At 50.8% G+C, this 27,648-nt stretch overlaps 1 protein-coding gene across 1 annotated transcript in view; it reads right to left on the reverse strand.

Moving 5' to 3' along the window:
* Positions 1-27,418, reverse strand: part of LHFPL7 (LHFPL tetraspan subfamily member 7) — a 58,847-nt gene extending 31,429 nt beyond the window's left edge. The window contains exons 1-2 of the mRNA XM_082068548.1: positions 27,101-27,418; positions 18,476-18,614 (exon numbers count right to left, since the gene is read on the reverse strand). Coding sequence (XP_081924674.1) covers positions 18,476-18,614; positions 27,101-27,382 — 421 coding nt within the window. The 5' untranslated portion in view covers positions 27,383-27,418. The remainder of the gene's footprint in view (positions 1-18,475; positions 18,615-27,100) is intronic.
* Positions 27,419-27,648: the final 230 nt, after the last annotated feature.

Raw genomic sequence — 27,648 nt, forward strand, 5'->3', positions numbered from 1 at the left:
TGGTTGTATTTTTCTACCACTGTTCATCAGCCGCTTATAAAACATAAAGAAAGGAAAAAAATGAAACAGCAGCTGGTCTGACTACTGTGTGTTGCTACGCAAGACAGAGAAAACAGCTATTTTACATGAATACTGATTGCAATGTAAGAAAACTATGGACTCTATTTTTCTCACAATACTTGGTTTGCTGGTATCAAACATCTCTTTGATAGAAACCTTATAGTTTGGCTTTCAAGAGGCAAAATCACTTTAACTGGTGTGTTAGAGGGACTGCAGATTTCATCTGTCACTGACAATCCTTCTGTGCTTCCTCTGCAAACACACAAACATCAAATGGTGGAGCTCTTCCAAGGCTGTCAGATCAAATATCCTTTTCTGGCCTGGAAGATGCTTAAAATGGGAAGTTTCAGAAACAGAGATGAGAAGACTCATGTTTCACCTTCTTCACGCTCGCTGCAAAAACTCCCACTGTGCGCGTTGCCCCTCACTGGTAGTTCAGCTGCAAGGCCCCGAATTCATCTCTCTTTTCCCTCTGGATCTCTGTGCTTTGGCTCTTCCCTCTGCATAAGCCTTGAAACCCGTCAGAGGGAGCGGATGGAGCTTTTCCACCCGCAGTTCTGCACAGCCCGGTTGTGGGTGATTTAATCCAACGAACAACCAGTAACGCTGGTGCGAGGGGGCTGTTAGTGCCTTTGTTGCAGGAGGAGCATTTTTGCCCTGCTAGGGCAGGAACCCCCCAACAGCTTGGTAGCCGAGCCCTTTCCCCCTCGCATCCTCATAAATTAAACATAACGGCTGCTGCCCGCTCCTGCAGACAGCCGTATTCTAATAAATCACATAAATAGCGTCTTGGAGATTCACTGCCCTTTATTTCGCTTGAGTCCTGTAACTCAGCTGTTAATTGGATCTGAGATAAAATCTATTTTACCGCCTGTTCCCTAAACAGGATTCTGGAAAACCCTCTCCAGAAGAATAACCCCTAGCACTGCCCTCTTTGTCCTGCTCCTCTCCTGCGCCGTGCAGGAGAGCGCTGAGGCAGCATGGCCAAGCTCAAGACAAGTTTCCTTCCCCGTGGCTCTCCTAAGCTGCTCCTGTTTGGCCACCGGTGTCCTGGTGAAGATTCACGCTGGTTTTTGCGATGGCAGCTCGGCTGCTCCCGCCTCCAGTCCCAAAGCACCGGTTGCCAAGGGGCCTGGCAAAGCGTAACCCCTCTGGAGCAATTATACGAGGCTGTTGGGGCTGTTCTAGCCAGCAAGGACTTTATCCGAACAGTAAGCTTGTTTTTCAGAAGGATCGTAGAAAGTTCTGGTGGTTTAATTGGTGTAACGCACCTTTTCAGCTGGGAATTTCAGCGATGAAACAGACATGGGGTGTACGACCAAAACAGTGTTGGGAGTTTTGGGGATGTTATTACCTTGAGGAATGGGAAGCCCAGATCTGTTCGCTTCTTGCCTTCCACTAATTGCAACACCTAAGGAATTTCAGGCCTTTTTAGGATGGCTTTTTAAAACCCGCACCTACGGAACTAAGGAAAGGTATTTTTTCCAGCATTTTCTCTCAAAACTGAAATCCTACACATTTTTTAGCAAGAAGATTTGCTGCAGGGTCTCTTGTCTAGGAATTGTCACCTCCCTGGTCCTGTTCTGGCACCACGTCGCGATGTCCCTGGTCCGTGCCCGGTGCTCACAAAGCATCGGGAGCAGAGCGGTGCCTTTGGCCGTGCACATGTCACCGCAGCCGAGCTACAGCGCCTTGGCTACTGGTTTTATTGTTTATAGACCTCACCTGAACCAGTATCTAGGAGCAACAGCAACATAATTAGCTTTGGCAATTAACACTGCTTAACTGGAGCTGCTGCAGGACCAAAGGCACTTTTCGAGACCGCAGAGGCAGCAATTAGCATTTCATTAAAGTAACAAGCCTAGCTAGACTTCTGAGCCTGCCTGGGTCTGCTGATCTAATTTTGGGACCCATCAGTAAACCCTGGGGGCGTTGAAGTGAGATGCATCGAGTCTTTCGCCACCACGACTGAAAAGCCTGATTGGAAAGTGACAGGAAGATGTTGTGTTTTCTTGGTTAGTTCCTGGTGATCTCTGTGTTCTTGTGACGTACAACTCGGCAGCACCAACTCCATAAAAAGGAGATGGGTGCGATTGGGTCTGTACACCCCAAAGATTGAAACTGGGGCCTTGAGGGAGCCTGGGAGGCAGAGCTGGTTCAGGGAGGCTCTTCCACCTCCAGCTTTCAGGTTCTACCTTCAATCTAGTAGTAAATCCTGACGGGCATGCATTATATGCATGTGGAGCTTCCACATGCCAGGTTTCAAAAACCATTAGCTATAACACGGTGACTCACATCTTGTGAAACCATCTTTCGGATGCTGTCATTATTTTGCATCCATGAATTGAGTTAGTGACCTTCAACAAGTTGTTAAAGTAGCTCCAGATCCTACAGAGAAGGCAGTTTCTCTCTCTTAATTCATGGCTGCTTTTCCTTATCTTTCTTGCTTGAAATACCCAAAACATGAGAAGCGTAACAGGATTTATTATTTGCAGTGATTCTCTTGATGAAAATCATAATGTAGAAGTTTATTGGGTTTTCCCTGGAAGAATCTCTAGTGCCCCACATTTTATACAGTGTTTAGGGCGGTGTTCATGCCATGTTAGCCTCAGATTGTGAAAAACACTTTGTATTTTGGCATATTGGCATTTAAAACTGGACTGGATTAAAAAAAAAGCACTGAAAAAATGCTGAAAAACATAGTATAGCTGAGGGATGAGATGTATCTTTATAGGTATTCCTGGTTTGGAAGGTCCACGATAAAAATTTGCAGTACACATCCATCTCCACCATCACTTGTGCATATTAAACTCCAGCTAACATACCAAACAGTATTTAGTGGTTTTGCTAGGAAATACCACTATAGAATCAGCAGACTGATTTTTTTTACTGTTCTCTGGCATAACACAGGGGGTGGAAAAATCCTGCTATGAAGCTTTGTGATATCATAAGGGTTATTACCCAACACAGCTGTCAGTGTCACCTCTTTTCCTTGCAGCTTGCTTTGCTGTTTTCTGTGCTTTACTATAACCAGTAATTTTCAGTAACCTGGATCTCGCTAAAAAATAGGGACAGAGCTGTACTTCTGCAAAAGAGACAGATATGATAAAGCCAGGAACTTTCTAAATAGCAGTTTTATTGGGAAATGTTTCTGTTGCAGCCAACAATGGGGAGAGCGCTGGTGTCTCTCTTCTGAATCAATGCTGTTGGGGTTTCAGAGAACATTCCTCTGGGATATGCGTTTCCATAAAGGCTTTCTCCAAAGAGCCTATTTCTGGACATGCCAGAAAAATAGGAATGCTTTCCTGCTTCCTGAAGACAAAAACTGTGTGTTTCCCCATTCACTGTTTACTGTGAGAAGTTTTTATTTATGTCTGTTTATCACGCATGGGGTTTTCGAGGCGGGGGAATAAGACAAGAGTCTCTAATGTGTTTTCCGTGAAGTTTGTGCCACTGAGCTGTGCGGAGGGGAAGGCGCTTGGCAATGGGACACCCATCGCCTGGCTGGGGACAGGCTCGCTCCCCGTGACGCTGGCGTTCAACTCTCTGACCCCAGCCCCGGTCACCGTCGCAGTGTTTGTCACAGCTCATTACACAGCAGGAATGTGGAAGCCCAGTGACCTTTCCCAGAGGGACAGACAGAAAAGCGACGGCACAAAAGAGGGAAGAAAATGTACGCTTTAGAGTCATTGAATGTTATTGTGATGGAAAACACTGGGCTGACAACGGGCAGGGACAAAGATTTGCCTTTTAGGGTGCTGGCTGTGGGGTTTGGACATCTATTCGTTCAGCTTCCCTTCCTGTGCCCCCTTGGCAGGCTGGGGAAGGCGTCCCGCTGACACTGGGGCACGTGGGACCGGGCGCTTTGGTGATGCACTAGAGCACGGATCGGAGGTGCGGGAGCTGGAGTGGCCTCCTTCTGCCAGGCAAAGGAAGAGGCCGAAATGGGACATTTCTAAAACTATTAAAGAAGTCAAGGCGAACTTTCAGCCCTTCTCCCCAAAGCTCCGCAGGTTCTGTCGTGTGGGACCAGAGTCCCTGCGACTGCTCCCAGCTGCGACTCCAGAGTTTCTTCTTCAAACAGGTCCAGGTTTCTAACCGCCTTGTTCCCCCCTTCATTTCAGTTCCAGTTTTTATTTAATCTGACTTCTTCAGTCTTCTGAGACAAACTGATTAATTCTTTTCCCCTTCGTAGTCCCCTGAGTCCCTTGTTCAATCTTTCCTGCCTCAGTGAGATCTTAATAAATGCTGCCTGTGGCTGGAAGTGGAATTGGGTCTCAGAACTGTAATTAATTCTTTACTTCCTCCATTGCTTCAAGATGCTATTTCCAGCCACCAGCCCGTGCAGAAGCAGAGGTTTGCAGACTGCCACCAACTTTTGTCTCTGATTAATGTGTTGTATCCACCTTTCTTCCTTCTCGCTCTCTTGCATTTCTTGGTTTGCTTTGTATCCAGTTTACTGTCAACATATGAAAACACTGATGGGCTTCCATTTAAAATGCAATCTCAGAGACAATTGCTTTTCTCCTTGCTCAGTTATTTGCAAGCCTTAGTCCAGGCTGGCTCCTCGTGACAGGACATCCAGACCCATTGCAGCAGCATGACCGTGGGCTGACTATAATCTCCCTAATTGCCCTCTGTAGTCTCCTTTCCAGTAGTAGCTTGCAGGATTTTAACTCCAGCACACGGACTGTCAGCCCAGGGAGTGCTTTGGAGGCATTGCGCAGCAATTTGGAGGGAGCTGCGTGAGCCACAGCAGAAATAACCAGGAGCATCAGAAGGTCTGAATGAGAAAAAGTGATTTAAAGGGTTTGTGGTTGCTGGCAGATCAGGAGAGGGGAGCACAGCGGATGCCTGAAGCCTGCGAACACTATGGAATTATGTAGGGTGATACCTCAGAATATAAATAGGAGTGGATTAAAATTAATCTAGGGATAATTGGGCTGAGTGGGGGAGCTGTTCCTTGCTGGTGTAGGAGCCGCCTCCAGCAGGGCTGGAAGCCCCCAGTGCTGGCCCTTCTGCCTGGGACCTGCTCAGGGTTTCATTCAATATGCCAGCGAGGGAGCGAATGCAAATGCATCTCTCTTTTGGGTGAGATTTATGCCACCTCCACACGCACAGCCTCCTGGCAGCAATAAATCACAGAGGGGGAGGGAATGCTGCAAGGAAACGGTTCCCCTGCAGTTTCTGTGCGAGGGCAGGGAGATGCGGGGGGCTCAGCCGGCTGCTCCCAGCTGCCCCAGCACCATAAACGACACCAGAGACCACCCCCAAAAACCTGGGGAAACAGAGAGAGGCAGGGTTTGCTTTTTAGCCATCCACCTTCCCTTGTGTGCCGGTGTTGTGTGTGTGCCCAGGTACCGGAGGCTGCGATGGAGCCATCAACCTCAGCTTGGCAGACAGGTTTGTTACGGAGATCAGCGCTTCGCCTGCTCTGTGCCAAAGTCCTCCCCAGCGTGTGATGAACTGGACACCCCCCGGACCCCCGGCCATCCCCCAGACCCTTGGGCATCGGCTACACCGCAGACCTACAGCTAGTGCATCAGCAAGCACCTCACCCATTGCAACCGGTCAAAAATACACGTGGGATGGAGAGCCTGGTTCAGCCCGAATCGTGGCAGACACAGGTGTACCCGTAACTGGTACGGGAGCCTCAGCCACCACCAAGCCACCTTACCTTACAGCCCTCCTGCTCCTGGACTCTGGCTGGGCAGATGGCAGGACTAGAGACGCAGGAGATGCTGAGTCCCCTACACGCTGGCCACAAGCAGCAGGCACAAGGGGACACAAAGGGGACAAGTTCTCTCCGGTGTGTCATGCTGAGCCCGACGCGATGGCCGAGCTCCGCTTCCCACCAGCGTGACAGGGCTTGGCTGGGGGGACGAGCTCTGGTCTTTAGGGTTCAACCTCTGGGAAAGGCATTTGGCTGCTGCCTGTAAGCACCTGACCGGGGTTTAATCCACTTTCAGCACAGAGCTCCGACGAGCCCCCAGCAGAAGTAGGACAGCTAAAAATACTCAACGCACAAAGAAAACGGTGATTCGGGTAGGGCTGAAGTGAGTGATTTATCTCAAATCAAAAGGTTCAAAAGGTGTGAAACGCGGTCTCCTCGGGTCAAGCATAAGAAAAGGAGCAAAGATGCAAACCGGTCACAGGGCTTAAGAAAAGCAGCAAAATCTAGAGATTTTGCTAAACTTCACAGCAAAAGCAGCAGAGCCTGTACCAGCAACACAGGGAGGTGCCTACTGATTTCCCCACCATATGCTGACTTTACCTTTACTGTCAGTCTAAATTCTGCCAATTATTAAATTATCCAACTTGCAGCAGGAACGCAGTTAGATGTGATCCAAATGGTGTCACTACAATTATGGTAATTATCTGAAAACAAGCCAATTACTTCCCTCCTCTTCATGCCAGTTGGTACCAAGATAGCAGCTGTTCAAGGCAAATTTGTTATCGCGTTACTGTACATTTGTTAAAGGTTGAGGTTATAGATTCTAGCCTTCTTTTAAATATTAAAAATGCTATAAAGTCATGGTGTGTATAACTTATTAGGATTTTTTCTAAATGTCAGGAAGGGAGAAATTTCTCTTATATGCCAAGAGAACTGGTGGGAAAGTGATTTACTAATGATTCCTTGCTGGAAATGTGTACTTTGCAATCAGCATACAACTGAGCTATAAATTAACCTATGTCAGCTTGTTACCTCTACCTAATGAACTCAAAGCACAAGTTTTCTGAGGATCTTTTATATCTCTCCTTTTGCAGTTGTAGTATTCAGGGTGCTCAATGCACCAGGAGGCATCTTGCAGGGTTGGCCCCTACGCTGGATTCACGTTCAGCAGCTCAGTTTGTCAAGTGCTTTGGCTCATTTAAGCGTGTGAGAAGCAGCAACACCCACTCACGTGAATGCGAAGGCTGGTTCAGCCCCGCGAGCGCTGCCCCGGGCAAAGCAAGGTGGGCCAACACTGGGCAGAGCCATGGGAAACTCTTCACCCGCATGAAGAGGCTCCTGAGAAGTCCTGTTATCAAGGCATCTTTTACTTTTAAACCTGTTCATATTAAGGATGCCCTTGATTAAATTGCTGGTGTCACAACATACAAAGCCCACCACAGCGGCTACTGTCAGAGGTGCAAATGAAGCACCCTCGGACCACAGATCAGTGTCACCTTGTTTTGCACAGACCTTCCTTGTAGAAACTAGAGTCTTTCACCTCATGTTTGCTACCATATCCTCCCTTGCACTGACCTTACTTTTTTTTTCATGTGATGTTTTGAAATCTTTGGCTTTGACATGCGTAAAACACTTATTTCAATAAATGTCAAGAGCAGATTAAAGAAAATTAAGCGGCTGGAAGAAGAGCTGCTGCCTTTTGGCTTGGACAGCACTTTCATGACAACTGAATGAATCAGCTAGGAAGAATGTGTGTTTCCTTGTCCATGCTCAAGGTACATGCCAGTAGGATCTGTTTATATCTGTGGGCTTAACATCCACCCCCATGCATCTGGAATTCCCTGCAGCTCATGTGCAGCTACACAGCCGAGGCACAGGGCAGAGCTCGGTTCCCGGGAGCAGGGTAGTGGCATTAGCCTGCTGCTTTGCTTGAAATAATGAGCTTTGCTCACAGATGACCTTCCCAGCAAGCCCTAAAGGCTGACAGATTTGGGTTATAGTGGAGCAGCAGAGAGAAGCAGGTTCCAGAGTGCTCCTCCTGCAGAAATCCCTGCTGCTCACTCCACCGCCAGCCTCAGGAACCCGCGCTGGGCATCACGGTGCCCATGCACCCACGGCAAAGAGCCTTCTCGCCCCCGCAGACCATGGGGGATGGAGGCAGCCTGGGCTCTACCACCTCCCTGGACATCCCCAGTACCCTCCTGCTATTTAACTGATACCATCTGCTTTCTGTTTTCCTTTCCAGGAAAGTCCCTGTTGCTGCCAGAGTGACCTGCCAGGACTCTCTCTGCACCTGGGGTTGTGTCCAGTTCCCACTAACTTGGCAATATATGAAATACCACCTTGCACAGGAGACTGCAGGTACGCTATTCCTTACTGATCACCACTTGATTCTTTCTTATTACAATTTAAGATTTACTCATTACATTTATCCTTTTGCTTCACATGAAGCTATTTTCACATTTGTTACCCATTATAACTGCTCCGTGCAGATTTCTTCCTGTTAAGCAGCAACAAGATATTCAGCCACTAGGATTACATTTGATAGTGTTTAAAAATATATATAAAATCCAGGCAGCCCCTGCCCAATTGTAGCATTAGGTATGAGTGAGTGTGTAAACAGGTTTCTGCTTATCAGCCCCGCTGCTATCTGCTGCACACAAACCGCTCAGCCACGCTAAATCCAATTTCCAAGGGGTTAGAGGAGGGAACTGTTTGCAGAAACACAGCAATACAAACCTGCAAAGCCACAACCGTCATTACACTGACGTTGAAGGGAGAAATGCCTCTTGACTCCTTCTGGCACCCGAAGGTGACATTTACTTTTGTGACTTTGATGAGAATCAGCCCAGCTTTGCCATGGGATTGTTTCCTCCTGTTCTCCCCTGCTCTGTGGTGGGTGGGTGACAGTGGCTGAGCCAGCGTGCCCGGAGCACATGCTGGTCATGGGGGTCTGCAGGGTGCCCCAGCCCTGTGGCACAGCCATCACCTTCTATTTTCCCCAAAACAGCTTGGAAACTTGATTTAGAAACACCAGCCACACACCGGCAGGAGAGACAGGAACAAGACTCCCCTGGGGTGCCCTGCACCGGGCACAGGGCGAGTGGGTGAGGTCCTGCATTCAAGGTTCTGCATTTCGGAGTTTTTGCCAAAGGCCCGGCAGTGGACAGACGCTGCAGCTCCGTCCTGGAGGAGCTGAGCCCTCCAAGTGCCCTCCAGCATCAGGGAGGAAGGAACACAGCACTGGGGCTGGACCCTCTGAGCTGGCTGCTGTCGGGACCCAGCGGCAGCAGGGCTGGGAGGTGCAAAAGGCAAAGGTGCCTCAGCCCCTGACACAGGCACGAGCCCTTTGTGTGTCCCCAGAGTGAGCGATCAGGCCGCCCACCTCTGCCCCAACTCCTCCTGTGTGAGCTGCTGCCCACAAGTTCACTGCATCAGTAAAAATGCAAACCATAAGCTCATTAGATATTCATAGATACTCTTTCTTGATTAGCTCACCATTAATACTTCAATGTCAGAGCTGGATGCATACTGCCTCCCTGCTCTCTTTCTTCCTGCTTAATTAATTTTGACCATCACCAACAACAGTCTCCAACAGATAGCAGAAATTAAAGTGGGCTGTTCCGTGACTTTGCTTGCTGTAAACAGCTATTTGCAATTCTTTTTCATACATCACCCACCCGCGACAAAGAGATCATGGTAGCAGAAAATGAGTCTCCCTCATAAAGACTTCAGAGCTCCAAAAGAACATTTGCTTGTTCGATAAAAATAATCCAAAAGACAATGCAGTAGGCACAACCCAGCAACGAGATTTGTGTCTCACCTAGTAATCAGCTGGCTGTTATGCCATTAAAAAAAAAAAGGGGGGGGGACAGAATTGTTAATTTATCTTTAAAAAGAAAGGGCCTTTGATTTAGGGTAGCTCATAAAAGCTGTAGTATCGCTCAGCTGTGAGGGGATGTGATAATCGCTGCAACCCCAGCAGTCGTGTGAGCAGCTCACTTCATAAAATGCAGGCTGCATGGCTGCCTAATGCACAGCGCGCACGTCCACGGCTGATAACGCGACATGCTGTTAATAGTCTGTTTGATTTTATTGACGTGCTCAAGATATATGGGGGCAGGAGAAGCAGCGAGGCAGAAATTAGACAGCAGCGTTCGCTCCAGCTCAGCCCAGGGGACTGTCTGTCTTCATCCTACCTGCTCCAGGGCCTGGAGGGATGGGCAGTGCTCCTGCGTGACAGGAGGGCAGTTTGTCACCTCCACGGCATCCTGACGTGACACACACTGGGATTGCTATTGTAATGTGTCTGCCTGGCACCAAAGCAGCGCTGGATTTGCAGAACCAAAATTTTTGCCTTTCTTGGCTGCCACCCAAGCTGCACCCACTGCTGCACAACAAGCCCTCTGCTGCGGGACATGCTCCACATCTCCATCCATTGCTGCAAACCATCCTGCCCCATCCTTCAGCCTCTCCTTTCCCAGGAACAGACCGTGATGGTGGCCCAAGGCGAGCAGAAAGGCAGGAGCAGGGCGTTGCAGCTCCATCCCCTCCACGCAGTAACTCAGGCTGTTAAATGCCTGGCCAGAGCTCGCCATCTGCTTCCAGTCTTCTAGGAATACCGCTGCGTAATTCAATCAAAAAGGAGAAGATCCTTGTTTCACTGAATCGTAAGTCACTCTTCAAGTAATTATATTTTTATACCCCTATCAGGAGCAACAGGGGCTGTTCATTTTATGGGCTTTAGCAGCCAGAGCTGTGCTTCTGCCAAGGTTACGGCTGGGAGGAGAATGTGATTTAACATTTCCTCAGCCACCCAAGGCTTATCCACGCTCTTAGCCTTTTGGTTAGGCAAGTGAATAACGCCCTGCAGGACCAGGGCCTTTGCCCAGGAGTGCTCTTATTGTGGAGCATAGAAAATGCTCTGGCTTGGAGCAGAATTGCTGACCAGACCATCAGCGTGAAGCTGATTCCCAGCAGGTGAACGTGCCCCATCTGCCCTTCCAGGGCAATGCACAGAGCAGCTCTGCAGCACAGCGATTGCTGCCTAACCAGGGAGCAAAACCCTGCTTATCCAGCAGCTGGAGGAGACACAGGGCTGCATCCCTCATGTGCTGCCTTAGAAAGGTCAGATCAGGATAGTGCAGGGGAAAAACCTACCTACTTGCTCCATCTGAAGTGCCTGGGATGCAAAAAACAAAACCACAAACCTTTAAAAGATTTGAAAAGGTAACCTTGCAGGAGCCTTCTGGTGCTCTTTGGGGTAATTTCCCCACTCTGGACCCTTCCCTACCCGACAGTGTGTGCCCTCTCCCCATACAGCCATCCCTTAGCATCACTGTCCTTTCCTGGGTTAGTTTTTCACCTGCTCTTTCACCGCCCCAGACGTTCAGTCTTTTAAACAAATTTATTCCCTTCAATTTGAAAAGGGCTTCACCACGTTTCCATCTGTGTTTACACTCAGTGCGGGGTAAATTCCTCCTCCGAGCAGATCTGTTCCTTCCCAGCAAAGAAACACGACTCAGCATAGATTCAGACGGGAAGGCGGAACAAGAGATTTCCGAACCTGGAAGCTGTGCTATGTGCCTGCACGAGGACAGACCCCTCCACCAGGGAAAGGAACCAGGACCTGGCCCAGGGCCACTGCTGACACGTCTGTGCTCAGGTCTGGCTCCCCAGCTCACCCAGCAGCCCAGATCGCACAGCACCGTTATTCAGGATGCTGAAGCCAAATGTTCATCTAGAGCAAGCAAAGCAGGACAGAAACACCCACATCCCAACGAAGGGTCTGTCACAGGCACCCAGGGCTGGAGGTGTTGGAAAAACCCATTTTATCAGACTTTCACAGCTCCTTTCTCAGGGAAACTCTGTGTGCATGCCTGCCGTCTCTTACAGCAGGGCTGGCTGATGAATTGACAACTGCCTGGGCAATTTGCAACAACACAAAGGACACTGAGCAGCTGCAGCCCAGATTTATCACCTTGTTCACCAAGGCCAGGCCAACACATCTCCGCTGTACAACAGCAGCAAGTCCCTGTAATGACTTCCCAGGCGGATCTACAGATAGCATGAGCTTCATCTAATCTCAAGAAAACAGATTTTGAGGCATTTGGGGGCTCACTGCTTCACCCCAAACTGATCTCAACGTTGAGGTTTCAGGGCAGCACGTTGCTGCTGGCAGGCGGGCGGACTGGCAGCTCCATCGCTCTGCACTGCCCTGCTCGGTGTCCTGACATCGCCGTGTTTGGCTGCCTGTTAAATTACAGCCAGCATCCAACCAGCTCAGCAAAGATTTCTGTCTGACGCCAAGACCAGACACTGTCTTCCATGCTGTTTCTGTGCTTCCATGTTTTAGTAGATTGTAACAGGGCAAAAACTTCCAGCATAGACAGAAGGCTGGACCCTGGGGCTGACCAAGACTCCCTGAAGTGCACGCATCCTTCTCTTGAGCAGAACAAGCTGGAAACTGCTCATGACAGTCCCCAGCTCCCTGTCAGTGTCAGAGAGGATGGGGAGGCTTGGGTTTTTTTCTCGGTATTACATTATACACTCAGTCCAGATGGATGAGTCAATAAAGATGAGGTGACCTCTACACAATTGCTTTGGGATGCATGAAATTCAGCTCCATTCCCCACAGCAAGGGAGGATATCCAGGTGGTCCTGGAGGGGGCTGCAAGAGTCTGTCTCCATCTTCCCAGCAACAGCAGATACAAACAGGAGGCAAGCCAGGGGGAAAAAGGGAAAAGTCAAATCATTTATGAAGAGAAACATCAGCTGAAGCACGTAATCATATAGGAAGGAGATAAAGAGACATGCTTATTCCCAATATTGTGGGCATGCTGTTAATGACAGCTATTAAATGAGAGATGCTCTGAAGCCTTGCAGGATCCCGTTTATCACGTCCTGCCTGTGCTACCAGCAGCCTGACCTTGCAAGGAAAGAAAGACCAGTTAAGCCCCATGAAAGGTGAACCATAATCAAAGCCATCTCTCCCCAAAAACATGAGCGAGCCTATTTGGAAAGGTATGGCTTGAAGAGCGCCCCAATAGCACCCCTGAGCTTCACGCTGGTACCTTGGAAATGCTAGAATCGGGTAAATGTCCTGCATTGTAGAAGACGGAACAAGTGCCTGCAAACTGAGCACAGGCAAAGGGAAGCAAATTCCCTGTAAAATCGGAGTGTGGTTTTCCCATCTGAAAGGCTCGGCTGTGGCACAGTGCTGGGGTGCTTGGGGCAGGCTGGTGTTTCCTCAGGGGCACTTGTTATTTTTTTGTTCCCATTTATTGCAAAGCACTGCCATTATTTACAAAACATACTTCTTTTTTAATGGACTGTTACTGCATTCAAGTGCAATAACTGGTCTCTAAACTCAAATCCCTAAGAGAACTGTTGAAAGAGAAGCAATTCAGCCACATATTAACACGACAAGGATTTCCCCAGGTTTAAGGGAACGGAAAATATGTTTTGTACAAGCGAACTAGTTTTTTCTGGCAGCATGAAACTGCTTTTTTCCAATGACAGCAATGAAAGGATATTGCTTCTGTCATTGATGCCACTGGAAATGTATTGCCCCTTGCCAAGAAAGCCATGAAAGGACATGGCTGGTTTCTTCTCTAAATGAGACTACTGAGAAATAACGCTGCTCCCAGCACTAGCCAGGCCCGGCCTGAAGGGAGGGCAAAGCCACCAAGTCAGCAGGTTTGTGCCAAATGGCAAAGCCACACCTGGAGAAAATCAAAGCATATTTTGAGAACTGAACAGAAGAAGGCAAGCTGTCCAAATGCCACATGGAAATGAATCCCAAGCTTCTCTCTGATGTGGGGCTCAGCTGCTGTGTGGCACAGCCAGGATCTGGCCCCTTGTCTTTCAGCAGCTCTGCACCTTGTATGGAATGAGCTTAAAGCCTGGGGAAGGCTAATCTACACTTAACCTGTGGCACAGAGCCTGGCCGTTAGGAAAGCTGCCAGCCCTTCTACTGCTAAGTTTAATGGTCTGGCTCTCCGCTAAAGATTTTAGGTTTTAAAAGTGAAATAACGAAATGGCTCTCGAACCGAGATGATCTGTCACTCGCATGTATGCACTGAAGTGAGCGCGGAGAAATTACTGTTTCAGCAGAAGTAAAAATTTCATCTGGTGAAAGGCTGGAGTTGATGTTTGTGGTTCCACTTTCACGCTCGTCGATCTGCAGATCTGGCAAGTTCATTTTGTTCCCTGCAACGTCCTCGCAAATGACACCTCCCACATGGGAGGCAGACGTGAAGAAAAGGTCAGTTGCTGCTTTTAACATGGGAATTCATCAGATTCTTAAACATGGTAGAATAATGTCATCTGGGCTTGGGTGCTGGTGCCCAGCATCTCCACAGGGTTCAGAGGAGCTCCAGGACACGCTGGCCCGAGGCCCAGCATGCTGATGGGTTTTACTGAGCTGAATTCTGGAGCAAATGGGCAAAAAAACGCAGCAAATCAGAGGATTTGCATCGATGCAAGTGAATAAAAAATGAGAGCATGTGTCAAGTCAGGCGTAAGCAATATTGGCGCCAGCGTGAAGCACCTCTCGGGCTGGGCTGTGACAGAAGCCCCTCTGCAGCGCCCCAGCAGCGGGCTCCTACCAGCAGATATTTATTAGTTGTGTCAGGAATTAGTGAGAGTTCACTGACTGAATAATAACGTGCCAAAGGCAGCTTTTTGACTTTGCTAATGTAATTAAAGAAAGCAGGGGGAGGAAAGCCTTGCACTGGGGAAGGAACCAGGGCTTCAGATGATGTTGGTCGCTTGTCTCTATTGCAAGGACAAGGTGTGAAAAGTGGAGGGGAGAAGGTGAAGATGGCAATGACGACCTGGGCAGTGATGAGCGTCATGCGGTTCCTCCCAGCTGTGACAGGAGTGTTGCTCTTTCCAGAGAAAGACAAGGGGAGAACAGAAAAGCTCCTGCCAGGAAGAAGGATCTTGGCTGCAGAATGCAATCAATTTTTGCAGGATGAAGCTCTTGGGACTACCATGAAACTTGGGATTAAAGTGCAGCTAAGTAAGGGAATTGTGTAACTGGGGGTTTCTGCCTGTCTTGCTGGAGCCTTAAGACTGTTCTGATTCTGTCGCAGCGATGCTGTGAAATTGCTTTTTGAAACCAAAAGAGCCTTAGAAAGGCCCAGGCAGGTCAGGATCATTTGCCCTCAGCACTGGGTTTGTCTTGAGCAGTGAGATGATGGTGGTAGGATGAGACAGAGAGCAGCGTGGGGTGAATGCAAAACTCCCCGAAAGGCGTCCCTCAGGCTCCACTGTGCCCGTGTCCCCGCCGAGGTGCAAAGCTCCGCAGCCCCCTCCCGTCAGGCCACTTTGCTGGCACATCTCAGGGATCAGGGAAAGGATCAGCAGCCGTGGGGCGACGGGGGGTGCACCCAGTTACTAACTGCCAACGGATCCAGCACCACTCGCCAGCAGAGCAAGAACCCTTTGCTGAAAAACGCACGGTGAAAAGCTTCCAAAAAGCAACACAGTCCTGGTTTTTATCGAGGCTTTTAGGGTAGCAAAAGGAGCTGCAGAGGGAGGCTGCGAGTCCCTGCTGCCTGCCTGCGAAGGCTCATTGTGTTTCCTAAGCAGCAGACACAATCTGCTTTGGTGCCAGAGCACAGTTGCCAGCAGCTCAATCTAACAGCAGACCCATTATCCTTCCCTCGGTCCCACCTGGAAGCCACCAGAGAGGTTGTAGAGGCACAACCAGCCCTGGAGAAGATCCCCTTCCCTTACAGCCCTGGATGGTAGGAGACATTTGTGCCTCGAACAAACTCCTATACTTAAAACACCAACAAAGAGGCTTTTGCTGACAAACGACTGTGGCAGGATCTCAGCTGTGCACCCATGTGCCCTCCCTGGACCCCTCTCATCAGCAGCAATGAGCCGCAGCTGGGGCTTGGGGCTGCCCCACACAGAAATGGGGCCAGCTCAGCCACCCCAGCTTTCTGGAGATGCTGCTGTGCAGGTTTAGGAGCAGGTATCAGAGCAGAAGTTTAATTTCAGTGAGCTGGCACCATGCTCAGGGAGCGAGCCCCATCTCTAATCTCTCGGGGCAACTTTGACTTTGCTTGTAGGGTGTGAGAGCTGAGCAAATGTTCTGTATTTTATCCTTCCCTCTCTCCCTGTTGCTCTGCTGCTCATTTATTCTTTCATTAGTGATCATCTTCTTGTCATTTGTGTGGATATGTTGTTTTTTTTTTTTTTCTAAGAGGTGGGTGCCAAGCATCAAGAATCATGTGTTCAACGTATGGTGGCAATTAGCCCAGCTCTGAACCCTGATGGCGTGTCTGTGTCTGCAATTAATGCTCTTCTCTATCTGCATGAGGTTTCTATTTTCCTTCCTTCTGGGGCTGGAAAAGACACAACGTGGATCTCTATAAAATAGCAGGAAAATGTTAAAGGCACAGCTTGAGCCTGACTGCCCCTTGCTGTGGGGCTGCTCTTAGGACTGGGTCTTGTGTGGTTCTGTGCTTGGATTTATGCAAGTGTGGGTCAGGGTGTCCGTCTGATACGGTGCAGAGCCTGTGGGGATGGATTCTGGCTCTGTCAGGCATATTCTGGCATGTTTTGTGCTCCTGGCTGGATGCACCTGGCTCTTTATTGGGAGATTAGATTGCCTGATTCAGTGTTTTATAGTATTAAGCTTCTTTACTCATGCCTTTGGCGCTCTGCAAAATAGCTCAAGTTGTTTTTGTGGGATGGGAAAACCGGAGCAAAATTTGGCTTTCAGGGGGAAAGTGAGGGTGGAGGTGGAGGGAAGGTGCCTGTGGGACCTGCTGTGCTCCAGGGAAACCTGGGATTTGGGAGAAACGTGCCCCCCTCTTCCCTCCCACTGCTCTGCCAGCATCTCATGGTGGTTTTACAGGGGTTCCCCTGGTAGAGCTGACTCAGCAGTGGGGACAAAGCTGTCCCCCTGTCAAAAGTTGCTCTACCAAACCTCATGGCCTTGCTCAGCTTTCCTTTCTCTTCCATATAAATTCACCGACCCTAAAACCCCTGCTTTTCTCTCTGAGATAATGTGATTTTTTGGGAGGAGTTTCTCTTGCTGTCACTCAGCTTCTTGCTGGGCTGCAGCTGATTTCTAATTAAGAGCTTCCTCCTGGGGGTGGGAAGAGAGAGAGAAACTGGAGGGGGGGCAGCATTTCTGAATCCAAATACATTAAACCATTTAATTCTGTTGACTCAGGGCTGCCTGACTCTGAATGGGAATTAATCCATAGCAAACCAAAATTAAAAAGCGCAATACAAAATGCTTAGCAAGGCACTGACAGGGTTTAAAGCAACCCATTAGCTTGCTCGAACGTACCCAGTAAATTTTCATTTGTCAATAATGCTTAGAGCCTACAGTTTATTTACAGCCTGTTCAATATTACCAAAACCCCTCAGAGCGCCTCATTTGTATTTATCTGCCACAGTCAGTTTCCTTTCCAGAGACTCTTCCTAATCCTTTGCTTTGCATCCGCTTGTCTCTCATTGCAGAGCCAGACGTGGCAGGGATGTGCCACCCCCGTGGAAAAAGGTAGGGCAGGGTCACCCCTTTCCATCCCACTTACCTCCTGCACAGGACACCACCTGCAAGGCCACCATGAGCCACCTCCCAGTGACCCAAACTGTCCCCAGGTTGGGGCTGAGACCCGCTGGCATGGGGCTCCTCTGCCCCGCACCCAAGGGACCCGTTGGCCACTGCCACCAAACAATACAGAGAGGTGATGGGAATCCCCAAATTGTGGCCTCCAAGTGACGCATCCGTCACTCGCGATGGGGACGGGGCCGTGCAGCTGCCGGTGCCCACCCGCAGCCCGGCTGAGCCGGAGCAGCCGTGGCCAACGGGCCAGGCCCCTCCATCTGTTCCCAAATCGGCTCCCGCGGGATCAGCCCTGGCGAGGAGAGCACGTAACAGGATTTCCCCCAAAAGCCGCTTGAATGCTGCTGGGCAGACAGCGAAGTCTGGCCGGCCCTAAGGATTTCTCCAAAGAAAGGAGTTTATTCTCGGGCACAGACACGAATGGGCGGTTTAATCTCCTGTCATGGCTTGTGTCCAGTGCAGCTACAGGCACATCGCTGGGGAATTTGGGGTTGTTTAGTCCAACAGTTCAGCTTGCGGAGACTGCTCTCAGTGGGGGGTTTGTCCCTTGGCAGGGAGCACGGGATGGGGACAGACCTTCCCCTGCCTCCTCCCCTGCGTTAGTGCTTCTCCAAGGCTGAAGTACAAGCAATTGCAATGGAAATATAAGCAAATGCAGTACCAAGAGCGCTGCGGGGGGAGATGCAGGACAGGCCGAGCAACAGCCTGTTGCAGCTGTAAGGCTGAGAGAGGGAAATCTCTCCAGAGGCTTAACCGCAAAGATGGCCCCAAATGGGACCGCAAGCTTCACTGGAGGCACCTACTAGAGCCTGGAGGTTCAGCAGCACCCTGCCCACAGGCAGCCTGGTCTCCCTGCAGCCCCTGCCCTACACGAGAGCCTGAGCAGGGGGCAGCGAGCAGGACCTGCACTTCAGGTCTGAAACAGAGCAGCGTATTTGGGCAGAGGTGATTTCTCAATAGATTTTGTAAGCATGGATACAGGAGGCAACTGCTAAAGCAAAGGGCTGATCTCTTTTTTTTTCTCCCGGCAATGGGTAGGGGTTGCAAGTGCCTCTTGCTGCTGAGATCCAGGATGCTGTGAACCGGGCAGCACCCCAGGGAAACCCCATCTTTCCACCCCAAAGAGCGAAGTCCCCGTCACTTGCCTGCCGCTGTCTGCATGTAGCCAGCCAGGGTGCAGACTCTCCTCTCGCAGGCTCCGCCGGGCAGCAGGACGGCGACGATGGCCAGCAGCGAGCTGAGGGCCAGCAGGACACAGCCGCCCGCACACAGCACGGCGCTCGTCTGCAAGGACACGGGGATGTCAGCGAGGGGATCCCCACCACCGTCCCCACGACACCTCCCCACGCGTTTCCCCTCTTGAAGTGAGAAGTGGGGACCCACCATGGGCGGCTTCTCGCACCCATTCCCTTCCACCTTCTGTTGTTTAAATTCACCGTTAAGTCTTGAGCCTCCTGGCACGTGGCCCCATGGGGAGAGTGGCCACAGCCCCACTGCTCCCAGGGCAACAGCACAGCGAGGAAATACGGACTTATGAAAAAAAAGCAGGATAACTGTTACTCTGCCCAGCGTCTGAATTTCACGTTCCACCCGGCAACAGGCAAAACCATCCTCCTTTGCGAGGACCATTAATTATTTAGAGCGATGAATTTTTCAGCAGAAAGGGGTCTTGGGAAGCAGGCTTGTTCCTCTCTAGTGTGAAGCATATTATTTTTAATGACCTAGGTTCTTCTTAATTATGGCAGCACAAATCCCCTAAAAACTCACAGCTCCTACTGGAAACAACCTATGAGCTGCTCAGGCTGATAATCCCCGTGGAAAGGTGCAAAGATGTTTTTCAGGACATAGCGCCAAGGAAAAAGGCACAAACAGGATGGGTGCAGGTGAGTGTTACACTGAAAAAAGAGCTGGGTCTGGTTTGGGAACTGCCATCGGGGTTCATACAGGTGGCAGCAAGACTGTGGGGTCCCGGGGCCAGCAGCACCCTGGTGTGCACAGTGGTGGCCAAAATATGATCAAATCCAACCAAGCCTTGGCAAAGAGAACTAAGGTCTCATTTTGAATAGATGTGTTAAAACTTGTGTGGGCAAGGTGTAGGTAAATGGTGAGGTTTGTTTTCTGCCACATGGGCCAGGGATGCTGAGCCACTGAACAGCTGTGGGGCAGCTCTGGGGGCAGATGGGGCGAAGGTGAGCGGGTTGGTGTGGGGCACAAGGGACGTCAGTGGCAGAGCTGCCCCGATATAGGTGGCAATATAGAAAGGCCTGGGGCATTTCAGGGCAGATTGCAAGACCTTGTTGCAAGCTGGTGGTGTTAGTCCGGCTCCCACATTGCCCTGGTGTGCAATGGCCAGGGATGCTTGAGCACAAGGTGTGAAGTTCTTTCCCTAATGCTTTGACATTACTTGCCAAAACACTGGATAAGCTCTTGTAAAACAGAAACTTTGCTTTTGTTGTAACTTTTCCAGGGCCTTGGCTGGGAATTATCCCAAGTGCTCCTGCCCTGCACTGGAATCGCACCTGCAGATCAAACAGACGCTTCCGAAGAAAAATAACAAGGCTTAAGTTTGAAGAAGTCCATGGAGCAAAGGTACCAACAGTAGCAGCTAAAACCCCTCTCCTCCCAGCTGCGCGGCACCTCCCTCTCCCTCCCTGTTTGTGCCTGTTGCATCTTGAGCGGAAAGGAAAGGATGCAGGAAATAGGATACAAAGGCTGAAACCCAAAAATAGACGGGGGGGGGGGTAGAACAAACGGGATGCACTGAGGCCGTCTGTGAGAGCCCAGCTCAGGCTGGGGCAGGAAAAAGCCCATTGATCCCAGCAGAGAGCACGGCTCCCGCTGCAAAACCAGCCGGGGAGCGGCGGGACGTGGCTGCAGCTCCCCCAGCACCGCAGACCCGTGTCTGTGACCCCCCGGGACCCTGGGGCTGTGACCCATCTCGCCTCTGCCGCGCTGGCAAAGACATAAAACTGTGTCAGATTTTCTGCTCCCACTCCCAGGGAGATTAATTGTTTATCCCCAAACAAATTAATAGTCCCCTGGTGGGCCTGTAAATATGGCTTTATGTAGCATAATAAATTCCGATTAACAACAATCCCCTACGCATTATTTTAATATTTTACAGGTCTGACGTGCGCCGTGGCTGTGCCATTCACCAAGCAATAAATCTGCTGGAAATACTGTTTCATTCACCAAAAAAATCAAAATTAAAATGTTATACAATGACCATCCCAGGAAGAATCACTTATTATCCCTAATGAAAATTTTAAAAGTGAAGCCATCTTTTGAAAGCAGCATCCACAACTCTTACAGTTTAAAGTGAAAAGGGCAAAGGGAGAAAAAATGGTCCAGTCCAATGAGTTAGTGCTGAGAAATGGTGCCCGGTGTGTGGCTTGGTGGAGAAAGCCAACTTGGCAAAGCTCCTGCCATCGCATCCTGTGTGCTGGGTCACACCACGATGCACATTAGTTTATTAATGCAATTTATTAATTGGAATTTGACCAACCCTGAGAGCTGCCATCCCAGATGGGCCCTGTGGTACCCAGAGCAGGAGGCTGAAGGCAAGTATTGGGTATTTCAGCCCTGCTCAAATGCTTAAGCATCTTTGCAAATGGAAGCAGAAAATAAATAGCCTAAATGATTAGGAAATAGGCTAAATGAGGAAAAGAAAGAGTGAAGGTGACCGTGTGTCTGGCTTTCTGGGGGTGTCTGTTGAGGCAGAAAAGGTCTGAGAAAACTTGAGTGAGCTGGGACAAAAATGGCTGTAAAGGCAACTGTAAGAGAAGAGGGGGCAAAATGAATCAAACCATTCTCTTTTTTTCACATGCTGTCCCTTCCTCAGAGCTCTATGTGATTAAATATTCCTTCAGAGAAGATGTTTTAGGCTTAAACTGGATAGTGCTGTACCTGGAGAGGCAGAAACTGAATGGACACCAGGGTTTTTAACCTAGCTTAAAAAACACACCAGTGCTGATGGAGGTGCTGTGTGGGGACCTGGGTTTTGGGATCTGCAGTGGTGCTGGTGAGGACCCAAGAGGCCACCCCAGGGGCTGATGCTGGGAAGTGGATGCAGATGTTGGCAGCTGGGTCTGGTTCTGCTGTGTGGCTTGGAATGGCCCTGGTCGGGCTCCTGCTAGAGGAGAAGCGGTCGCCACCGCCTGTGGGCGGGCAAATAAAGAGGGCTGGCAAGGATCAGTGCAAACACTCAGAGTATCTATCCACAGGGCAACAGCAGCACTGGAGCGGCAAAGCTGCCTCCTCTGGACCCCAGTGCCCGATCGGGTCCCCGCATGTCCCTGCGCCCCAGGAGTCGCTGCCACCGGTACCACGTGGCCACCAGGTCCTTCGCTCCCCAAACCTTCCCGTGAGTTTTGCACTGGGACCTAAACCCCCTGATTTCATCCACACCTCACTGGTGAGTGCCCCGCACCTGAAACGGCAGCGCCTTCTCCTTGGGCAAAGGTGCAAGAGATCCTGGTAAAAAGCAGGAATGACCCACCTGGGCACAAGAGAGGCGGCCGCCTCTGCGGGAGACGCTGCGTGCGCAGGGGTGGGTGGATCGAGCCTCGCAGCTTGTTCATATTTCCCCCACATAAGTCACAGAAACAAACATCCGCCATCTGGTCGGCATTAAAGCGACCGCCAGGAAGAGGATCCCACACATCCTCATCTTCTCCTCCCTGGCAATTACCTTCCCTTCGGCGCCATCTGAGAGCCGTCTCCTTCCTATTTGATCTTCCTTCTCCACCCCGCTCCCGTGCAGATGCTGTTCCCTGTCCCATGTCAGCTGATGGGAACGGTGGGAGCGGTTCCAAGCTCCCCAAACCAGCCTGGCAGTAACACACAGCCCCAGGCACGGTGCTGCCGGGGAGGTGGCTGATGTCTAAGAGTCCCCTGAGCCAGAGTGGTTTGTGCTGGGGCACGGGGATGCAGAGGAGGCAACGACGCTCCAGTCTGCATCCTTCAAATGAAGGATTTGGTTGATGGCGACCGGCCTGCGCCACAGCACATGCAGGGGGGTATTTCTCCCCAGCCCAGATTTAGCTGCTCATGCACAGAACTCATAAACAAAATTTAAAAAGCAAACAAAAAAACAGACATAGCTTAGCCAGTCCTGGCCTTCCAAGTAACACTTTTCCACTTTCAAGCTAATCAGGGTATTCAACAAAAACACCAGAGGAGTTAATGCCCAAACCGGTTCAAGGGAAAAAAAAAGGGGGGGGGGGGAGCATTTTTTTAATTAGGGAGAAAATAAGGGACAGATAATATGTCTGATGAATTATGGCTGTCTTTCTTCCAGTGCTTTTTCATCCAGGGATGCTAGAAAACAGTTTCTAATGGCACTATTTTATCTAAGAGGATGATGGATAGTGGTGAAAGAGGAAAAAAAAAGGGAAAAAGTAAGACATTAGCACATCAATGGTGTGCCTGTGACCTCCATCAAGGGATGCAAACCAACTTAATGAAATTTTAATTAGGCAGCAAGCAGTGCGCTGTCACTGGGTACCAGATCAGACCTTCTTACTCGCACTCTGTTATTATCCTTCCTTGGGATAAGCCCCTTCCCAGCGCCATCATCCTGGGCCAGGCAGTGCCCCGCAGGTCACAAAGCTCTGCCATCTGGCTTCTCCTCACAGAGCCTGCAGGGAGCGGGACTTGCAGCCTCCAGAGGATGGAGGGAATGTCCCACTGTCAAAATGTCCCTGCCATGTCCCCACCACCCAGAGCCGGACTTCGCTCGGGGCCCTACAAAGGGGAAACGCAACGTTCAGTCCACGTGGCAGAGCTGATAGAAATAATCTAGGGAGCAGCCTGCCTGTATTTTCCATCAACTTGATCTTTCATGGCCCACCCATAAGCTGGTCCTGTCTCAGCACCCATTTCAGCCCAGTTTAGTGGTGAGCGGCTCACTGGTCAGTGAGTCCTGGTTATGGTTTGCTACTCAGGCACTGAAGCACAGGGCCAGAGCCCAGGAATTACAGGTTTCCCCAACCCCAGGTATTTTCTGTTCTGTTAATGTAGGTCAAAGAACTCTGGGTGGCTAATGAAAGGAGATAACGTCTACTGCAAAGTAATGTGCATAAAGCGGAGGATGGTGATTTCAAGACTTGCTGAGCACTTGCACCTCTTGCCAAGGTTGTGTAAGTGCAATTAAGAATCAAACTAACAGGTAGACAGGGTAAGCTGGGAAGGATCTGTTCTCTTGGGAAGTTCTTAGGATGAAAAGCTAAAAGTTGATTTGCTGATAATCCCAAATTAACACGCTGGCCTGATACACGGCCTCTGGGAGCTGAGCAGACTGCTCCAGAGCCAGACTCGCACATGGCTCCCTGCTTGGGTCACGTCGCAGGCTGGGAGCTCCCAAAACGCTGAGCTCTCCTTGTGCCAGGGCCTGTGCTAGAAGAGGAGGGATGGATTTCCCAAATACCTTCCCACCTCCATCAGCACCTCAGGCACTTTTTCACCGGGAACAGGGCTGCTGCGTATCTCCACAAATCTGACCCCAACAGGCAAACGTCGGATTACGTTGGGAACCCAGTGCTGAACTGACAGAGCAAGAAACCAGCAATGGAGGTTTATGAAACCTTTCAGCGTTTTCTAGCAAAAGGTAAGCAGGTTTACTGTGCATTTTCAATAGGATGAATCTTTTCAAGTCTTGTTATGGGCAAAAACCCAGGAAAGACCCACCCAGGGAGTTCCTGGGGCCATGCAAAGCCCTCACCCTGTCCTGAGTGGGTCCTTTCATGCTCTGCTCCAGCAAGGCATCACTGGCTTCACTGGCAAATGGTCCACGTGGCTTTAACCTGAATACCATGGACTGATCAGCTCTTTTGTTGTTTTAGATTATATGCTTGGCAAAGCCTGAAAATAATTGGAGGCTATCTGGAAAAATAAAAATAGCAATTTGAAATGAAGCAGCACTAGCTTCCCAAGTGCAACACGGAGATGGGAACCCATGAGCCAAATGCTCCCACTGAAAAATAAAAGAAATTAGCTCAGGATAAAGCACTATTTTGCATGCACACAGGGATCTGGCACCGCAAAAGGTAGTGAGATGCAACAAAGCAGCTTGGAGCTCAAAAGCTCACCTGTTTTTCCCAGCTCTACCCATTGGCCTCCTGAGAGCAACTCCCTTTCCCCACAGCACACGCATCCCTCGGGATGCTGCTCTCCAGCTCTGACAGCTCTGGTCCCTCCTTTCCATTAATTGTCCGTGTAAGAGCCTTGCTCATAAATGGGCCAATATCACCATCACCTTCCTCTCTCCTCACCTGGCTCCAGCCAGAGCCTCCCCAGTTGCCATCTCTGCAAAGTCTCAGTCTGCACAACACAGCCTGGCCACAACATCTCCAGGCGTCAGGGATATTTTATTATATCCCACCCCATCAAATAACCATCGTGATGCTGAGCACGGCGCAAAGCCCCAACAGCCTGAGCACTGACAGGGTTAAATTAAAGGTACCCATGATATTAAAGAGCTGCAAAGTAATTATGAAAGGAAGCAGAAAAAAGCCAGCAACTCTAAGCAGACATGAAGGCCCTCTTAAGAGAAGAAAGGCATGTTAATTAACCTCTAGACATGATTCAAAGCATCATTTGTAGCATGATTAACATAATCCCCCAAGTGCAAACACACAACTGGCATTAGCGATCATTTGCAGGGCTGAACGCTCCCCCACCCCTTCATCAAATCGGCACATTTGAACAGGGAAATATTCGAAACGTGCTAAGCGTGCATGTTTCAGGAAACAAAAAGAGCAATGTTCCCCAGGGATGGACATCCCGGCTGCGGGCTGCTCCCAGCCCCTGTGTGCTGCAGGTGGGCATCCTCCCCAGGTGTGCTCTCAGCATCCTCCCCAGGTGTGCTCTCAGCATCCTTTCCCGGGTATGCTGTCAGCATCCTCCCCAGATGTGCTCTCCTCATCCCCCCAGATGTGCCTCCTCATCCCTGTGTTGGTTTTTGCTTCTTTTGCCCCCCCATATTCACAGTTTCACACCCTTCTCGCCAGCCTCCACCGCTTCAGCAAAAACCTGGTGGCTGTTTTCAAAAGCTCCCAGATTCCCATCCACGTTAGGCTCTTGGCTTTCATTTAAAGAAGGAGCTGCCCACAAGGTTGCTCGAAAGATTGGAAATGAATGTCACAAGTTCTGAAAGCAAAGAAAAAAGAGTCGCTATTTCCTTGTCTCTCAAGAAGAGGAGAATCTCCTGGTAGAACTGGCCGGGGCTCGCAGCGCTCAGCTCCCCCTGTCCTGAGCACCGAGGCGTGCGGATTCACAGGCTGCTCATGCACGAGAGCCAAAGCTGTTGCCTGCCTTAGCAAAGCTGTCAGGGATAGTTTATTCTATTCCACCCCATCAAAATAACCATCACAACAGGTATTCTCATACTCATCGCGGCAGAAAGCTGGTAGGGGAGCGCTTTCCCCTGAAAGAGACCGCGCTGTTTGCAGTTCATGAATTATTTGGGTGGCATTAATAAAGGTGACAAGGATGTGTCGCCAAAATCCCCTGTAAACTCCACTTGGTAGCATGATATTATTCGTGCTTACCACAGCCCCAGCTCAGGAGTTCAGAGGCTTTGTGTTATGTTATTTTCTGGATCTAAAGTGTTTTCAGAGGTTATTAGATGGCTGAGGTTGTTCAAATGAGTCACTGCTGAACTTCACTCTTTAAAGTTTGTTATTACTTGGAAGTGTTTATCTGATTTACGTTTGCAAAAACTTCTGAACAAAGGCCAGCTCATGGAAATGACAGCATTTTTGCACGTTTTTATATAAATAGGAAGGATTTTATGCAGCCGGTTCTTTTCTTTGCAGTTCACAATATTTGCCTTCAATGACAGTTTTAAGGACCATGACAGGATTTAAGGAACCGCACGCAGACCTGCCATCCTGGGAAAGATAACAGCGCAGCTTCACGGCAGGCTGAGAAATTCAGCTCCTGACACCCATTGTGCCCAGCACAGCCACGACCTCTTGGGGATTTACCCCTCATGTTGGGGTTTCTGCAATGAAGCGACCCGGAGCAAGTAAAACCTTGTGTGTTTTCAGTGGTAGTAGTGAAATCACAGTCACAACCTCAGGGTAAGAAGGTAAGAATAAAAGGAAAGGACACGCTCAGGCTGCACTGACCGCCACACAGGCACGAAAGCACCCGGGAGGTTTTCCTGCAGCATCCCGAAAAGAGATGCAGCCCCACGGGGACCACAGGACACACAGGGGGTGCTGAGGGGATGCTCAGGGGTAGGATGGAGTGATGCAGGGGATGAAAGGGACACTTGAGAGCCGCATGGGGAGATGCAGAGGATGGTCGGAGGCAGCATGGGGGATGCCAAGGATGCTCAGGGTGGGACAGGGATGCTGGGGCAGGTCTGGGAGACAGGATGAGGGGATGTGGGGGAAACCTGGGTCAGAACGGCGCGTGTTGAAGTGATGACAGGAGGACCTTGAGGAGGTAAGAAGGACAGAGAGACACTGACAGTGTGGGGAAGGTCTGGAGCAATGTAGGAGGGAGGCTGGTGGGGTGCCAGGGAGCTTAGGGCACCTCGGGGGGATGCCGGGGAGGTGATGGGGGGATACCAGAGAGCCCAGAACAGACAGGGAGGATACCGGGGGGATGGGGGGACACCGGGGAGCCCAGGGAAGGGCAGGGGAGATGCCGGGGAGGTGATGGGGGATGCCAGGGAGCTTGAGGCATGTGGAGGGGATGTGGAGGGGATGCCGGGGACCTCGGGGTAGGAGGGGGGGACGCGGCGGGGGGGAGGCGCTCACCTGCCAGGAGCCGGAGGGGATGTCTCCGAAGCCGCCGGGGCCGTCGGAGCCGTGGCAGCTGCGGGGCGGCCCGGTGCAGCGCCACAGCAAACCGAAACCGGCGGCGGAGCGCCCGGGAGGCAGCAGCCAGGCCGGGGAGAGGAAGGCGGCGGCGCAGGCGGCCAGGAGGCCGGCGGAGAGCAGCGCCCAGAAGCAGCCGACGCCGCTGCACATGGTGCGCCGGCGGGGCAGGGAGCCCGCGCCCCGCGCCGCCCCCGCGCCCGCCACCGGCACCGACAGCATCGGCGGCGCCGCAGCGCGGCCGCGCAGCCACCGCGGCGCGGGGCGGCCGGCGGGGCCGGCAGCGCTGCCCGCGCCCCCTGCGCGCTGCCTGCGCGCTGCCTGCGCGCCGCCTCCCCCCGCCCTTCCCGCGGGGCGCGGCTGAGCCCGGGCGCGGTTGCGACACCCGCGGCGGGCGGGGGAAGCGGGGTCCCCCTCACCTGCGCACACGTTTCGGGGGCTTTTCCGCGGTTTGCTCTGCCCGGCTGCGGAGCGGCCCCTAAAGAGTC

This window comes from Streptopelia decaocto (genome assembly GCF_964273445.1).
Source record: "Streptopelia decaocto genome assembly, chromosome: 18".
NCBI lineage: Eukaryota > Metazoa > Chordata > Aves > Columbiformes > Columbidae > Streptopelia > Streptopelia decaocto.